Source organism: Pelophylax lessonae (assembly GCF_965119305.1).
Source record: "Pelophylax lessonae genome assembly, chromosome: 5".
Taxonomy (NCBI): Eukaryota; Metazoa; Chordata; class Amphibia; order Anura; family Ranidae; genus Pelophylax; species Pelophylax lessonae.
In genome coordinates, this window is record NC_138772.1 from 231,093,318 (window position 1) to 231,108,733 (window position 15,416).

Sequence of the window (15,416 nt, forward strand, 5' to 3'; positions counted from 1 at the left end):
TTCCTTAATTTAGTGCGTTTATAGACCATCTGTATGGTAGTTTTGTTGTGGTTTTTTTTTTTTTTTTGGTGGAAAAATATTTTTTGATATTAAGTTTCCTAATGAACTTTTGAAGGTCTATATAAACGTCAAACTTGTTTAGAACTTTATCTGGGGCATATGGCCCCGGGTCACGTGCCTCGGGTTGCTAGGATACCATACATAATAAAAACTGGAGTGCGCAGCAATATGGCGCCGTTCCTGATGACCTCAGTGTAAGGAAACACATAGGGCGGAGCTACAGCATCATTGCCTCCCTTCTGGTTTTCGGGTCCGGGGAGCGCATCATGTCCCGGCCTTCTTGGTTTTTCCAAGGCTGAATGCTTTTATACTAAATGTAAGTGCTATACAACTTATTCAAATAAAAGCTCAATTATGGTATCACGATTTGGAGCTTGTCTTTTGACATTTGCATGTATGTTTTGAAACTTTTGGGGAGAGCAAGAAACATCAAGGAGGAATACCCTAGGGGTGGCCCTGGATATCTTTATACAGCCAGGTGGAGCTGTGGAGGCTGGATACCTCTTTGAGGGGAGACATCTCTGGTGAGGCAACGAGGGGGCATGTTTGAAGACACCAGGCACTTTGCATGCTTCTGAGTAGCTCTCTCCTGCTGCAACATCACCAGTTCCGGTCCTCAGTGGAGTACTTGCAGTACTGGTATATGAAGGGTGGAGTATTGTACTAATGGATGGATGGAAAACAATTGATTTAATCATGTATGTGTTTGTAGGTATAGTAATATTGATTATTTTCACTGAAAACTTGCACAAAGTTTAATGTATACAGTAAACCCCCTTCCATCGCGGGGGTTACGTTCCAGACCCACCCGCGAAAAGTGAAAATCCGCAAAATAGAAAAACCTTATTAAAATACACTGTAGGCATGTTTTTTTTACTGTCCTTGTACGTGTAAAAGCATTTTGAGGTCTCTAAACACACTTTTAAAACAGTAGAAACTCATTTAAACACATAAAAGATACTGAGAGACAGAGCAAGAGCTATGGAAAACACATAAATATTTAATTTTTAATGATTTATATAGTAAAATAACATTCCAGAAAAAAACGCAATATACCGTGACCGCAAAAACTGAATCGCGATGGAGCGGGGGTTTACTGTATATAATTATATATATATATATATTTTTTTTTTTTTTTCAGAGGAAGAAACGCACCCGGTGGATTTAGGTTCTCTCTCAAGCAAACTGTTACCTAGCTTTACTTCACTGGGATTTAAAGATGACCGCAGGCATAAAGGTAAGCAAGATTAAATGTATTATACATTTGCAATTTTCCTGCAGTACATGTTAGTTGAAAGGCTCTTTTACTCCTGAGATTCTCTCCAATGTAGGATTTACAATTGGTGTTTTACCTCCTATGGTGATTTTGTGTTTTGGCATAAAATTAACCATTTATGGTATATTTTTATAGTGAGTCTAATCATTTCCAAACATTCTGGAAAGCAGAACCACTTTCTCTAGTCATCCTCCAGGACGGTCACATGAAAGATAGGCTCTTCCTTCAGGAAACACAAGCACAGAGATGTTAAAGTGGTTGTAATGTCAGTAAATAATACTGCCAGCCCCTTTGTTCTACTAATAAGCGATCCTACACTGTGTACATGTTTGTATAAAAATGTGTCTGTAAATACCTTATTTCAGACCGTTTCTGAGCAGTCATGTGACCTCCGGCTGCTCTCCTCTGCCCTCTGTAAAGGATACAGTGGGAGGAGCCGAGATCCCCTTCTGATGTCAGCCGGGGAGGTAACATGACGGCTGTGCTCTCTGCTCAGCCCCTCCCACTGCAGCCCTTAGATCAGGGGAGGAGATCGGCCGGAGGTCATGTGGCCAGCCAGAAATGATCTGAAATAAGGTATTTACAGGGATAATTTTATAAAAACATGTACAATGTTTTGATTACTTAGTAGAACAGAGGCGCTGACAGTAACATTTAACTTTACTGCCAGCTACTAATATACCTTTTTCCGCTGAGGCTGCCTATATGGTGAGGGCTTGCACAGTGTTAAGAAGATTTTTCTGGGGAGCTCCAGTGGGCAGGTGAGGTGCTGTCACAGGGGCTCCTTAACAAACACCAGCAGTACAGGCGGAGGCATGCATGTCTACCAAGGTCCTTCCAGTTTGTGGGTGGAATGGATAGACATCACTTCCATTGGTCCTCGGATGTTCACGGGCAATGACATCACAAGGGGGCTGTTGTGTGCCAGACATTGTCTCATGACTGGACCTATCCCTCCTGGATGGGTGAACCCAGCCAGAGGTGCAACTTCTCTGAACCCAGGCACAAGCCTCTCTACGATAAGACCGTGACATGTTATGGGGTAGGTCTCATGGAAGGCTCCTAAAGGTCCAGCCCTTTGAGGGTGTGTACTTCCGCCTACTGGAACCCACTCTGGACAGGCATGTGTGTGTACAGAAAGGAGGCTCAGGCATTGTGCATGGTGAGAGGGATAACTATGTGGCCAGGCAAGGATGCTGTGGGGGTCCTGGTGGCCCACATTACTTAGCCAGCACTAGCTAATTCATCAGCGTAGGTGAAAATTGTGTGGCAATTTGGCAGTTTCACTGACACCTTACAATTAGCATGATTGTATACCTGTACAGAGACCTGTATATGGAGTTAGAGGTGGTGGGGCTTTAAGGTGATGTCAACATTTTAATGTTAGTTTTTTGATTGGTAGCCATTGGAGGAACAACAGAACAAGAGGAAAGGTAGGTCAAGTAATCAAATAAAAGTTACTGTTTTGTTCAATGGCAGATTTACAATAACCAAGCAAGAATAAGGGTTGGAAAATGCATTCTTTTAGTTGTGTGCTACATAAGTAGTGAATGGATAGGACAGAGATGTTTGTAGGTCAAACTCCAATCTGTAATCCATGTAAAAATGTAGGTTTTGCATGAGAATGCAGAGCTAAATCTTACCTCAAAGTAAGATTGAAGATCTAGATTTACTCATTATAATCCAAGATCCATCTGGGCTGAGGTTATTTGAGCACCAGGGACACCCCAGCAACAACAGCCAGGGCACCTCTCTGGAGAGCAGAATGACAGTAAATGGGGACCAAAACCAGGGCATCAGCAAGGTACTGTAAGGGTCATGGGAACACCAAGAATATGGCGTAGTGAAGACAACTTGAGGAATACACCACATCTGCATGTTCAACAGTGGTTGATTACATTTACACTCTGGTTCTAATCTACAGAAATGGTGATTATGGAAAGGTAAGAGTTGCACACCAGTTTTTTATATAGCAGTTGGTTTTCTAGAGAGAAACAATACTCCTGTGGACGAGGGTCTTTTATGCAGCTCACTGAAAGAGAAAAGAATAAGGAAGACCTTAGCAAGCATGATGATGCTCTTTCATAGTCTTCTAACAGCCATGAGCCTTAACAGGCTGCAAAGCTACAATTTTGAATAGTGCTGTTCACCATTATGCTGTTTACCATGGGTATTAGAATTGCAAGAGTAGCTGGGCTGAATTCCAACTTTAGCAAAGTTTTCTTGCAACTGCATGTGTATTTAGCCTTTTGGTTGGCGGTCTACTTTCAAACTTGTATGTACATGTTTCTGTAACTGCAATAAAGCGGAGTTCTGGTCCCGGAAACAACTTTGGGCCATCCACTTGCTTTAAATCCCCTAAAAAACAAATGGATACTCCCTTTTTTTTTTTTTTTTTTTTACCTTATTTTTTGAAGAAAGTATACTTGCCTTCCTTATACTTCCTCCCTCTGCGGCCGCAGCCGGTTTCGTCACTTCCTGCTTGCGTTGACTCCTGGGAGCTGAACGTCATCGCTCCCAGGAGTCAATGCGCCTGCACCGGCCCCGCTCGTCAGTTCTGGTGCAGGTGCATCATTCCCTGCTAAATAGCTTCTGGGCATGCCCAGAAGCTGTGCAGGGATGACGTGCGGAACTGACGAGCGGGGCCGGTGCAGGGCATTCTGGGACGAAGAGGACACCGAAGAGGACGCCCTGACTTCAGCTGCCCACACCTGAGATGGCAGCGCTGGACAAGAAATTTTCAAGGTAAGTATTTCTTCTAAAAGGTAAGTGCGACCTGGGACAGTTTAGAGGCTATCCATTATGAAATGTACTAGCCCTGACTGTCCCGGGGGTATTTTTATTGAAAAAATGTTTCCGAGGCCGGAACTCCCCTTTAGGGAGGTTGGTTTGCAAGCTCTTTTACAGGTGACTGATGTGATGTCTGTGATGGTTATGACGAGTTGCACGTGGTTATCGAGCGGGTTTGTTCCCGATGCTCATTTGAATTGAGTAACCCGCTTAGATGAGTGTGTGAATTGGCTTCAACATTACTAAAAAAAAAAAAAAGAAATCTTTTTGAATGTGACTAGTTACTGCTGGCTATACTGATGTGAATGATACAGGGTAATATAGGAAAGCCATGTAAATAAATAAAAAAATTGTCTAAACCTACTATTTGTGTTTGCTCTTTATGGTCATACTTTGATTGCATATGTGATTTTATTTTTAACCTAATTGTATACATGTAATAACATTCATTTCGTTTCCTTCTAGTTACATTTCTCAACAGTACAAGCACAGCTCTTTCATTACAAAACAACACACTCTTCACTGACCTTAAGCCTGATGAAATGGATTTAATGTATGCCGGTTATGGTGATGACACAGGAATACAGTGTGCATTAAGGTTAAAGTCTTTTTTTTTTTTTTTTCTGAATATAAAATGAATTAAAAATGTACATAATAAAATAGTGGAAAATTGAAGATTCAGGTTGTAGGATTACATTAAAGTGGTTTAAAACCCAAAACCAAAAATGTAATATATTGCAGCTTAACAATCGTTCGATGTGGGGACATGCTTTTGTTTGTTTGTTTTTTTCTTCTGTTTCTACCTAGTGATCTGGCCAGTAACACACCACCTGTATTGACGTGCCTCCACTCTGGATGAAGGAGCACAGGGGCTCCTTTTGGACAGCAGCATTGTCTGGCTGTGGGGAGGGGAGTGTTAGATGGACTAGCAGATTTAAATACACAAATTTAGGCGAAACTCTACATCACACTTTATAATCACATCTCTGTTACAGCAACAGTTTTTTTTTTTTTTTTCTTTTTTTTTCCCCCTTTTTTGGATAAAAGTTTTACCTGAATAACCAAAAACTTATTGTAAACACCCCTGCCAGTGTTAAATTGTCTCATCCCTGTAAACTGATACATCTGTAGGAGAGTGTTTGTTTTTTTGAAAAACAGATTTACTGGCTGGATGACCAGATTAAAATAGAAGAAAGCCTAAAAAAAGAAAACGAATGCAGCCATCAGATCTAAGATTTGATAACCTGATTATAATAAATGTTTGCTTTGGAATTTAATACTGCTTTAAAGTGAAGGTAAAAACTTCAATAACCCATAGCAATCATTCGTCAGTTTTACTTTAGGGGCAAATACCTGGAATGGAGAAGTCCTGCATTCAGGGTATTTGTCCCTGAATGCATAGGCCCTAAACACAGGTAATACTCGGTGCAATGTCCAACCACAGCCTACCATGGATGCTGCACCTGTACCTCCCAGGTAGAATAAAATGCTTGGATGCACACTCTGTGGCTTGGCGTCCCTCACGTGCAGGAGGCCTAAGGCTGGCAGTAGATTATCCAATTTTCTTTCCATCAACCGTAGGTTAAAGAAAAGAAAATCGCTTGATTCTCCCATCAGTACAGTCAGTGTAGATGTGCTGCACCATAAGTATTCTAACAGCAGGAGGTTTACCCACAGTCAGAATACAATTATCACTACCAGTGCCTTTAGCCATGCCTCCATTCTACTGGGCACATGCAGACAGTGGGAAAACGTGGACTTGGCTGGCCAGAGGTAAGCATTGTGACAGAAGGGTTAAAAAACTTTGTTTAAAACTTTCCTTGCTTCTTAGGTTTTTTTTTTTTTTTTTTTTTTTTTGATCGCCTTCCCCAGAATATTATTGTGATATCTGTCAGCAGGTCTCAAACATGCAATGTGTGGAGGACAACCTCTGTATACGTTAGAAAACATATCCACCACAAAAGGGCGTGCAGAAATTTAGATTGATGGATAGATGGATAACTAGCCATAGGAAAATGTTTAAAGGTGTGATTTCTGTCAGTGAGTGTGCCTGGCCGTGCCTTAAATTTTACACATACCTCAATTTCCTTTTTTTCCCAGTACCCTAAATTATGCAAATCATATAACTGTGTATTAAAGGTTGTGGACACGTGTCCCCTGCATGACGTGGTGTACATTTTTTTTTTTTTTTGTTTTGTTAATAAACACCCCAAAACATGTACTTTGTCCAGAGTGCCCTGAGTGTACAAAGTTTTCCAGTCTTTTCTGTGTGTGTTTTCAGTATATGCTTATACATAGTTATTTTCTTACTACAGCCTGCAAGAATTCGTAAAAGACTGTGGGGGATATGCAAAGAAAATTGTTAATGACCTCCTGGACCAGATAACAGAAGGGGATCATTCCAAAATTCTCTATCAGATAAAACAGGTGCATATTTTAGAGCATGGCTTAACAAATTTTTATTCTCAAAATAAAAAAATGGAGAGAGACTTGTATACACTTATGAGATGGGTGAATGAGTTTTTATAGGTGTGTGCCAAATATATATATATATATATATATATATATATATATATATATATATATATATATATATGTGTATGTGTGTGTGTGTAAATACACACGGTCACATGCACACTGTACCCCAACACCTGAATGTCTAAACATGGGTGCTGTCCAGTAATTAGTCTACAACCCCATGCAGGGCCGCTGTTAGAAATCATGGGGCCCCCTACAGCCTACCTGATGGGGCCCCCTTTGATCCCACCCTTGGCCCTGCCCTCTGCCCCACCCCTAGCCCGCCCTCTGCCCCACCACTGGTCCCTCCCTTGACTCCACCTGTTCAGTTTGTGTTTGCATGCACCATACAATGGACAAGGGTGGAATTGTGATGGCTCTATGGGTGACCATTTGTAAATCTGCTCTGGAAAAAAATAAAAAGTTGCAGTCCTTTTCCATAGTTTTTTCTATCCTGAACGGACATAGCGCTAGCTGTAAACCTAAATAGTGCTTTCAATTAGGTCCACAAGAAAAACTGACAGGCGGCCCTAACTGGAAAGCTTGGAAAGTTCTAAACCTCTTCACGCCGGACGCACGCATCAATACAGCCTCTTGGCGGGTGGACCAGAATGTACACATTGCTGTGCGGAAAGCGTGCTCCCTGGACAGTTATTGGCGATTAACAGAGATGTATAGTAACGAAGTAGAACTACTTAAGTACTGTACTTAAGTACCGAAATGCGGTATCTGTACTTTCCTAGAGTAGAATTTTTTTCTCCTACTTCTACTTTTACTTCACTACATTTTTTCGATGATTTCGATACTTCTACTCAAGTATTTTTTTTTTGTGCTGCATAGTTACTCGTTACTTTTAAAAAAATTACCACTGCCAGAACAGTAGATGGCAGGTTGCATAAAGCTCAAAAAAATGTGTATAATGTCATTTGTAAATCAGCGCATTCGAAAATAAAGGCTGTGTATAATAAAAGCTGCTATACCAAATCTTTCCAATAAAAAGAAAATATGAAACAAACAAATAAATGGTGCTACAGCGCTTAAAGTGCATCAAGAAACTACTAACAAACACCGGTTAATCATTTGAATAAATCATTTGAAATAATAAAAACAATAAGATGTTCATACTTTTGACTTCTTTCTTTAATAACTACATAACACAGTACTTGTACTTCTACTTTCAGTACTTGAGTAGAAATTTTTTTTCAAAACTACTGGTACTTTTTACTTTTAGTACTTAAGTAGCAAATTTTTTGAAAAAACTACTTGCAATACTTAAGTAAAAAAAATGTTGAATACTTTAGTACTTCTACTTAAGTAACTTTTTCTGCGAGCACTTCCACTTCTACTCAAGTAATTTTTTGATCGAGCACTTGTACTTTTACTCAAGTAGAAATTTCGAGTACTTTATACAAGTCTGGCGATTAACCACTTTACCACTAGAGCATTTTGCTGTCTTACGTCTGGGCCACTTTTTGCGATTCGGCGCTGTGCGAATTTAACTGACAATTGCGCGGTCGTGCAACGCCATACCTAAACTAAATTGACATCCTTTTTTTCCCACAAACAGAGCTTTCTTTTGGTGGTATTTGATCACCTGTGCGATTTTTACTTTTTGCGCTATAAACAAAAAAAGAGTGTAAATTTTGAAAAAATAACAATATTTTTCACATTTTTTTATATGAAATTCCCCCCAAAAAAATGTAAAAATCAAAATTTTTTTAAATTTTTGGCCAATTTGTTTTCTGCTACCTATGTTTGGTAAAACAAATCACAATAAGTGTATTTTGATTGGTTTGCGCAAAAGTTATTGCGTTTACTAACAAAGGGAAAGATTTCTGTCATTTTTGGTGTTTTTTTTTTTTAACGCGTAATGGCGGCGATCTGCGATTTCTTTTGCGGGACTGCGACATTGCAGCGGACAGATCGGACCCTTGACTGACATTTTTGACACTTTTGGGGGTACCAGTGACATTACTGCAGTAATCAGTGCTATAAATATGCACTGTTACTGTAAAAATGACACTGGCAGGGAAGGGGTTAATTTTATTGGAGAGGGAGGGGTTAATGTATGCCTGGTGCTTACTAACATGTGTGGGGGGAGGTGACTGAGTGACACAGGGACAGATCGCAGCTATGCTGAACCCTCCAATCTGACCCTGCTTGTCACTTGAGAGATCCGCCCGCTTTGTTTACACAAGCGGGCGGATCTCCACACTAGGTCCCTGACGATCGGGGAAGAGCAGCGGCGATCGCCTCCGCTCCTCCCCTGGCCCGACTCCTGCTGTGACTGAATACAGCGGGAGCGAGCCTCCGGTGGCGCGCGCGCTGCCAAGAAAGGGGAGTGTCTGACAATGTAGTACTACGTCGTCAGACGATAACGAGCCACTTTGCCGCAGTAGTACTACGGTACTCAGACGGCAAGTGGTTAAAGGAAAGCTCCTAATCTCTACTTGCGATTGGGAGCTTTCCGATCATGTGTCCGCCAATCATGGTCAGGAACACTGCCCCACCTCCCAGCATCAGAAACCTCTTAAAAAGCTTGGAGGCACTGGCATAAAGGGGTTAAGTGGTTGGGGCAGTAAAAATTCACAGCCCCTCCCCTCAAAACACAAATGTAAAGTATACTCTTATTGTGTCTTCTGAACATCCTCATTAGGATATATACAGAGTACAGCAGGCTCACAGCACATCACATTGCAGTTCATTGCTGACTTTATCATGGCTGTACTGGGCTGCAGCCTGTAGAACTCAGTACAGCCATAACTGAACAAAGTTAGCAATGAACTGCCATGTGATGTGCTGTGACAGAGCTATAGATCGCCTGCTGTACTCTGTGTATATCCTAATGCTGATGTTCAGAAGACACAGTGAGGATTCTGGTGTCTGTATCTGAATACTAGTGTCACTCACTGTGTGATGCTGCCATGCTGCTGCCTCCGCAGCTGGGTCTAGTGCTGCTGCTTCTCCCTGTCACTGTCAGCAGCCTCCACTCGGTCTCTGCATCTGTCCTGATAGAGCGGGACATGTACATAAAATCACTCCGCCAGAGCAGGCAGCTGACTGACTGACCGGAACTAGATCTTAGCAGAGCAGGTTGCAGCATAGGGAATGTTCTTACGCCCCGAAAAAGATTAAAAAGTCCCTGCAATGCTGCGACCTCCTGGGCCCCACAGCTGATCTGATGGGCCCCAGAAAAATGTGTTTATGCACCCCCAAAGCATGTAAGAGTGAGGAGGGTGTATTTTAGGAAGCCCTATTCCCTATTTCTTTATTTGGCAGACACTGACTACAAAGCTTTCGGGCCCCTGATGGGGCCGGGCCCGGTACAACAGGGCTGGTTGTACTGCCCTATCAGCGGCCCTGACCCCATGTCTATAATTAACAAATGAGTGTTGTAGCACTCAATTTTATTTTTCTCGAATCGTCTTCCAGGACAGCCCATGAGACCTAGGGCTCCTCCTACCAGGACAGGAAACACGTTAACCCCACCAGATTAAAGGTGGTCCTCCAGTCCTCACCCTTCAGTATTAGTGTTTCCCCTGGACAGGGGGTGACATGTTTCCTGGAACCTGGTCCCTGGTCTGTCCTTTGGAGACTTTGAGGGATTTTTCACTTGCCTTCTCTGGCCCAGAGCAATACCCCCTAATAACAGGTTAGTGGTCGCTGCTGACTCTCCTGTTTTTTTTGTGCCTGGGGAGAGCCCGGACCACTGATGGTATCCAGGAAGCAGGAAGGAGATCTTCCATGTGGTTTTTACAGCGGGGAAGGGATTTTGTCAGTACATGCAGATGTAAATTTGCTGTTCCCTTTGCAGGCTGCAGAGTGCTGTGTTCAGGATTTCCTGTTTAAGCTCCACGTGTGACAGGAAGGGGCGCAACTCCTGCATTCCACGCTGGCCCCAGGAGACTGCTGGGCGGCTGGTGTTGCGTGGTGAACCCAGCAGAGGCTGTGGGAGCACGAACGGAGCGGGATGCATGCCTCTGCAGCAACTGCTCAGGCAGCAGACGCAGGCTCTGGCATCAGCACCTCTCAGGTAAGCCTGAGGATTCTTCCCTCTTGCAAACCTGTGGGGTTTTTCCTTCCCTCCATCTTAGCTTATGGGCCTGGTGAAAGAGGCACTTTTCCTCTTTCCTATGCTGGGGGTGTTGAAGATTTGGGTGGCAGTGCTCAGACTAAATATTGTTTAAATGTCTTGCAGACCAAGGCTCTGGACAAAATCTAGGTGCAACCACTCAAAAGGAAGTGTGCAGTTTGTGGGGCAAAACTGAGCTCTCCATGGATTAAAGTGGTCTGTCGCTTGTGCATAGACAGTTTAGTTAAAGATGGTCCAACTGTATCCTCACAAAAGATGCTTACGTCGGTTAGAGATGAACTAGCCTCTACATTTTTTTGGTTCTTTTAAAAATCTTATTGACAAAATGCAGACTCCCTCTCAGAGTCAGGGCTTGGCTAGGCCTATGACTGAGGTTCCTCCGCAGGGTGCAGGTGTGGATCCAGGGGAGGAGTCTGCATCTCACCATTACTCACAGGAAGTGTCAGGATTAGGGGAAGAGCCTAAGGATAGAGAATCCGTCAAAGGCTCTAGATACAAATTGTCATTAGAGGATGTAGATGATCTATTAAAAGCGGTCTATGTTACACTTGAAATTTAAGAGGAGAAGGTTTAGTTATCAAAGCATGATCTTATGTATGAAGGAATTCATATACAAAAAGGCCAGGGTTTTTCCTGTGCATAGTTCCCTTCTAGATACAATTCGATTAGAATGGGAAAATCCTGAAAGAAATCCATTTTTTTTCTAACAGCTTAAAAAGAAGGTTTCCTTTTTGATGATGACATGGCCCCCTCTCAAAGATTTCCAAAAAGATGGATCTAGCCTTTGATTTTATGGGTACACTTAAAGACCCCATGGTTAAGAGGGGGGATATCTTGTTGCGCAGGGCCTGGGATGCGTCTACTATTGGTCTCAAACCGGCCTGAGCATCTACTTGTATAGTCAGGCACCTGGAGTTATGGCTTTCACAAATACAGACTCCCTTATCTGCCAGCACCAAGGGATCAGATTGTTAAATCTTTTCCACTTCTTTTCCAAGCAGTGGGTTTTTTGCTGATTCCTCCGCTGAGGTGGTTAGGATGACCGCTAGGACCTCTGCATTAGTTAATTCAGCCAGGAGAAGTCTCTGGCTTAAAACATGGTCAGGAGACCCTTCTTCCAAATTACGCTTATGTGGTCTTCCCCTGACAGGCGACCATTTCTTTGGTCCCAATTTACAACAAGCTCTGGAACATACGGCCAATAAAAAGAGCTTGTTTCCAGCTCCTCTGTTTTTGCGAGGGAAGGGGGGTAGACAGCAGGATCCGCAAGAGAAAGAGGCCAGGCCCAAGAAGCATTGGACTGGCCACAAAGGCAGAGACAGGGGGGTCTTGTTTAACCCTCCTCAACAACCCACCAAGCTGCAATGACTCATTCCGCAGAGTGGGGGGAAGATTAAGGGCCTTCCTCCTACAGTGGAAAGAGATCACCTCAAGCCCTTTTATTCTAGATCTGGTGGCCAAAAGACACAGACTGGAGTTCGATACCCGACCACCGGTGAGATTGTTAATCACCAGTCTGCCCAGGGATCGAGTAAAGGCTACTACCCAGGGCAGTTAGGGCAGGGCAGTCTCCAGTTAGGAGACTTAGTAGATCAGAATGTTTTGGTCCCAGTTCCAGAGGCAGAGCAGGGCATGGGGATTTACTCCCACATCTTTGTGATAAAGAAACCCTCGGGGAGTTATCGCTTAATACTAAATCTACGTGCTCTAAATCGCTTGAATACAAACAATTTCGCATGGAATCGGTGTATTCCATAAGAAATTTGTTTTACCCGGGGTGCTTCATGGCAACGCTGGACCTAAAGGATGCTTACTTCCACATACCTATTCACCCAGCATACCAAAAGTTTCTACTTCTAGCAGTAAGACTAGGACCAAGCACTGCCCTTCGGGTTGTCGTCAGCGCCACGCATCTTTACAAAAGGTCCTGGGGGAAGCATTGGGCAAAAATCTATTCTGACCGTCCCATACCTGGACTACCTCTTAGTAGTGGCAGATTCTTATCAAAAACTAGAGAGGGATCTTCAGACGGTTCAGGAGTTCCTCAAGTCGCTGGGCTGGTTGGTCAACAAGGAGAAGTCTTCTCTGAAACCTTCTCAAACAGTGACATACTTCGGATACGAGAGATTCTCATTAGATCAAAAGATGTTTCTTCCGAGGATAAAGATTTCAAAAATAGCTCACATGATGGCATCCTTGCAGACCAACCAGTGGATCTCGGTCAGAGAGGTTAGAGCCAGAGTCAGAGCCGTAGGCCTTATGACCTGCTATTTTCCGGCTGTGCCTTGGGCGCGGTTTCGACAACGTCCTCTTCAATTATTCCTTCTAGAAATCTGGGACGAGTCTCCAAGTGCCTTGGAAATTAAGGTAAAAATTCCCTCCAAAGTACAAAGAACCCTATTGTGGTGGAGGTCGCCATTTCACCTCGCAAGAGGGTTGGAATGGGTCATTCCAATATCACAAAAAATTCCAACGGACCCCAGCTCTTTTGGACGGATCTTCAAGACAAGATAGCACAGGGAGAATGGTCCCCGCTGGAAGCAGGGGCCTCATCAAATCAAAGAGAGCTCCTGGCAGTGCAGAAAGCCCTAGAGGTGTTTCAGGCACACGTCAGAGGACACCATCTGCAGATCCGCTTCGACAACATTGCAACTGTAGCCTACCTCAACAAACAAGGGGGTACAAGAAGTCAGATGTTGCAGTTCATAGCCCAAAAGATTTTTATCTTGTGCCGAGGTGAATCTGGCCTCCATTTCAGCAATTCATTTGAAAGGGGCTCAGAATTGTTTGGCAGATCACCTCAGCCGCTACCAGGTGTGTCGGGACAGTTGGTCCCTCAACCCGAAAATTTTTGCGGAAATTTCTGCAAGGTGCTGTCTCCCAGAGGTGGACCTCTTTGCAACCCAAACAAATACCAAAACAGAGATTTGTTTCCCTGAATCCAAGAGATCAGTCTATGGGGATCAACGCTTTACTAATCCCTGGCCTTTCAACCTCTGTTATGCCTTCCCTCCTATCAGATTAATCCCGGAAAGGCCTCCGGATATTTCTCTTGGAAGACACAAACTTGATTCTGATAGCCCCCTCTTGGCACAAAAAGGCCATGTTTTTCATGCCTACCGCAGCCTCGGAGCCTCCAATGGCTTTACCCTTGAGAGAGGACTGGCTGACTCAAGGTCCGATAGTTCACCCTCAGGTGGCATCCTTAAACTTGACCGCTTGGTATCTGAAGAGCAGATACTAAGCTCCCAGGGGTTCTCAGACAAAGTTGTGAAAACTCTAATTAGTTCTATAAAGCCTACCACTAGAGCTATACAGTGGGTACGGAAAGTATTCAGACCCCCTTAAATTTTTCACTCTTTGTTATATTGCAGCCATTTGCTAAAATCATTTAAGTTCATTCTTCTTCCTCATGAATGTACATATAGCACCCCATACTGACAGAAAAACACAGAATTGTTGACATTGTTGCAGATTTATTAAAGAAGAAAAACTGAAATATCACATGGTCCTAAGTATTCAGACCCTTTGCTGTGACACTCATATATTTAACTCAGGTGCTTTCCATTTCTTCTGATCATCCTTGAGATGGATCTACACCTTCATTTGAGTCCAGCTGTGTTTGATTATACTGATTGGACTTGATTAGGAAAGCCACACACCTGTCTATATAAGACCTTCCAGATCACAATGCATGTCAGAGCAAATGAGAATCATGAGGTCAAAGGAACTGCCTGAAGAGCTCAGAGACAGAATTGTGGCAAGGCACAGATCTGGCCAAGGTTACAAAAAGATTTCTGCTGCACTTAAGGTTCCTAAGAGCACAGTGGCCTTCATAATCCTCAAATGGAAGACGTTTGGGACGACCAGAACCCTTCCTAGAGCTGGCCGTCCGGCCAAACTGAGCTATCGGGGGAGAAGAGCCTTGGTGAGAGAGGTAAAGAAGAACCCAAAGATCACTGTGGCTGAGCTCCAGAGATGCAGTCAGGAGATGAGAGAAAGTTGTAGAAAGTCAACCATCACTGCAGCCCTCCACCAGTCGGGGCTTTATGGCAGAGTGGCCCGACAGAAGCCTCTCCTCAGTGTAAGACACATGAAAGCCCGCATGGAGTTTGCTAAAAAACACCTGAAGGACTCCAAGATGGTGAGAAATAAGATTCTCTGGTCTGATGAGACCAAAATAGAACTTTTTGGCCTTAATTCTAAGCGGTATGTGTGGAGAAAACCAGGCACTGCTCATCACCTTTCCAATACAGTCCCAACAGTGAAGCATGGTGGTGGCAGCATCATGCTGTGGGGGTGTTTTTCAGCTGCAGGGACAGGACGACTGGTTGCAATCGAGGGAAAGATGAATGCGGCCAAGTACAGGGATATCCTGGACAAAAAACCTTCTCCAGAGTGCTCTGGACCTCAGACTGGGCCGAAGGTTTACCTTCCAACAAGACAATGACCCTAAGCACACAGCTAAAATAACGAAGGAGTGGCTTCACAACAACTCCGTGACTGTTCTTGAATGGCCCAGCCAGAGCCCTGACTTAAACCCAATTGAGCATCTCTGGAGAGACCTAAAAATGGCTGTCCACCAACGTTTACCATCCAACCTGACAGAACTGGAGAGGATCTGCAAGGAGGAATGGCAGAGGATCCCCAAATCCAGGTGTGAAAGACTTGTTGCATCTT

The 15,416-nt window shown here is 43.5% G+C and overlaps 1 protein-coding gene across 1 annotated transcript in view; it reads left to right on the forward strand.

The window, feature by feature from the left end:
- Positions 1 to 15,416, forward strand: part of BRD9 (bromodomain containing 9) — a 94,900-nt gene that overhangs the window by 60,130 nt on the left and 19,354 nt on the right. Inside the window, exons 11-13 of the mRNA XM_082259310.1 lie at positions 1,202 to 1,297; positions 4,592 to 4,724; positions 6,442 to 6,553. Of these exons, the coding sequence (XP_082115436.1) occupies positions 1,202 to 1,297; positions 4,592 to 4,724; positions 6,442 to 6,553 (341 nt within the window). The remainder of the gene's footprint in view (positions 1 to 1,201; positions 1,298 to 4,591; positions 4,725 to 6,441; positions 6,554 to 15,416) is intronic.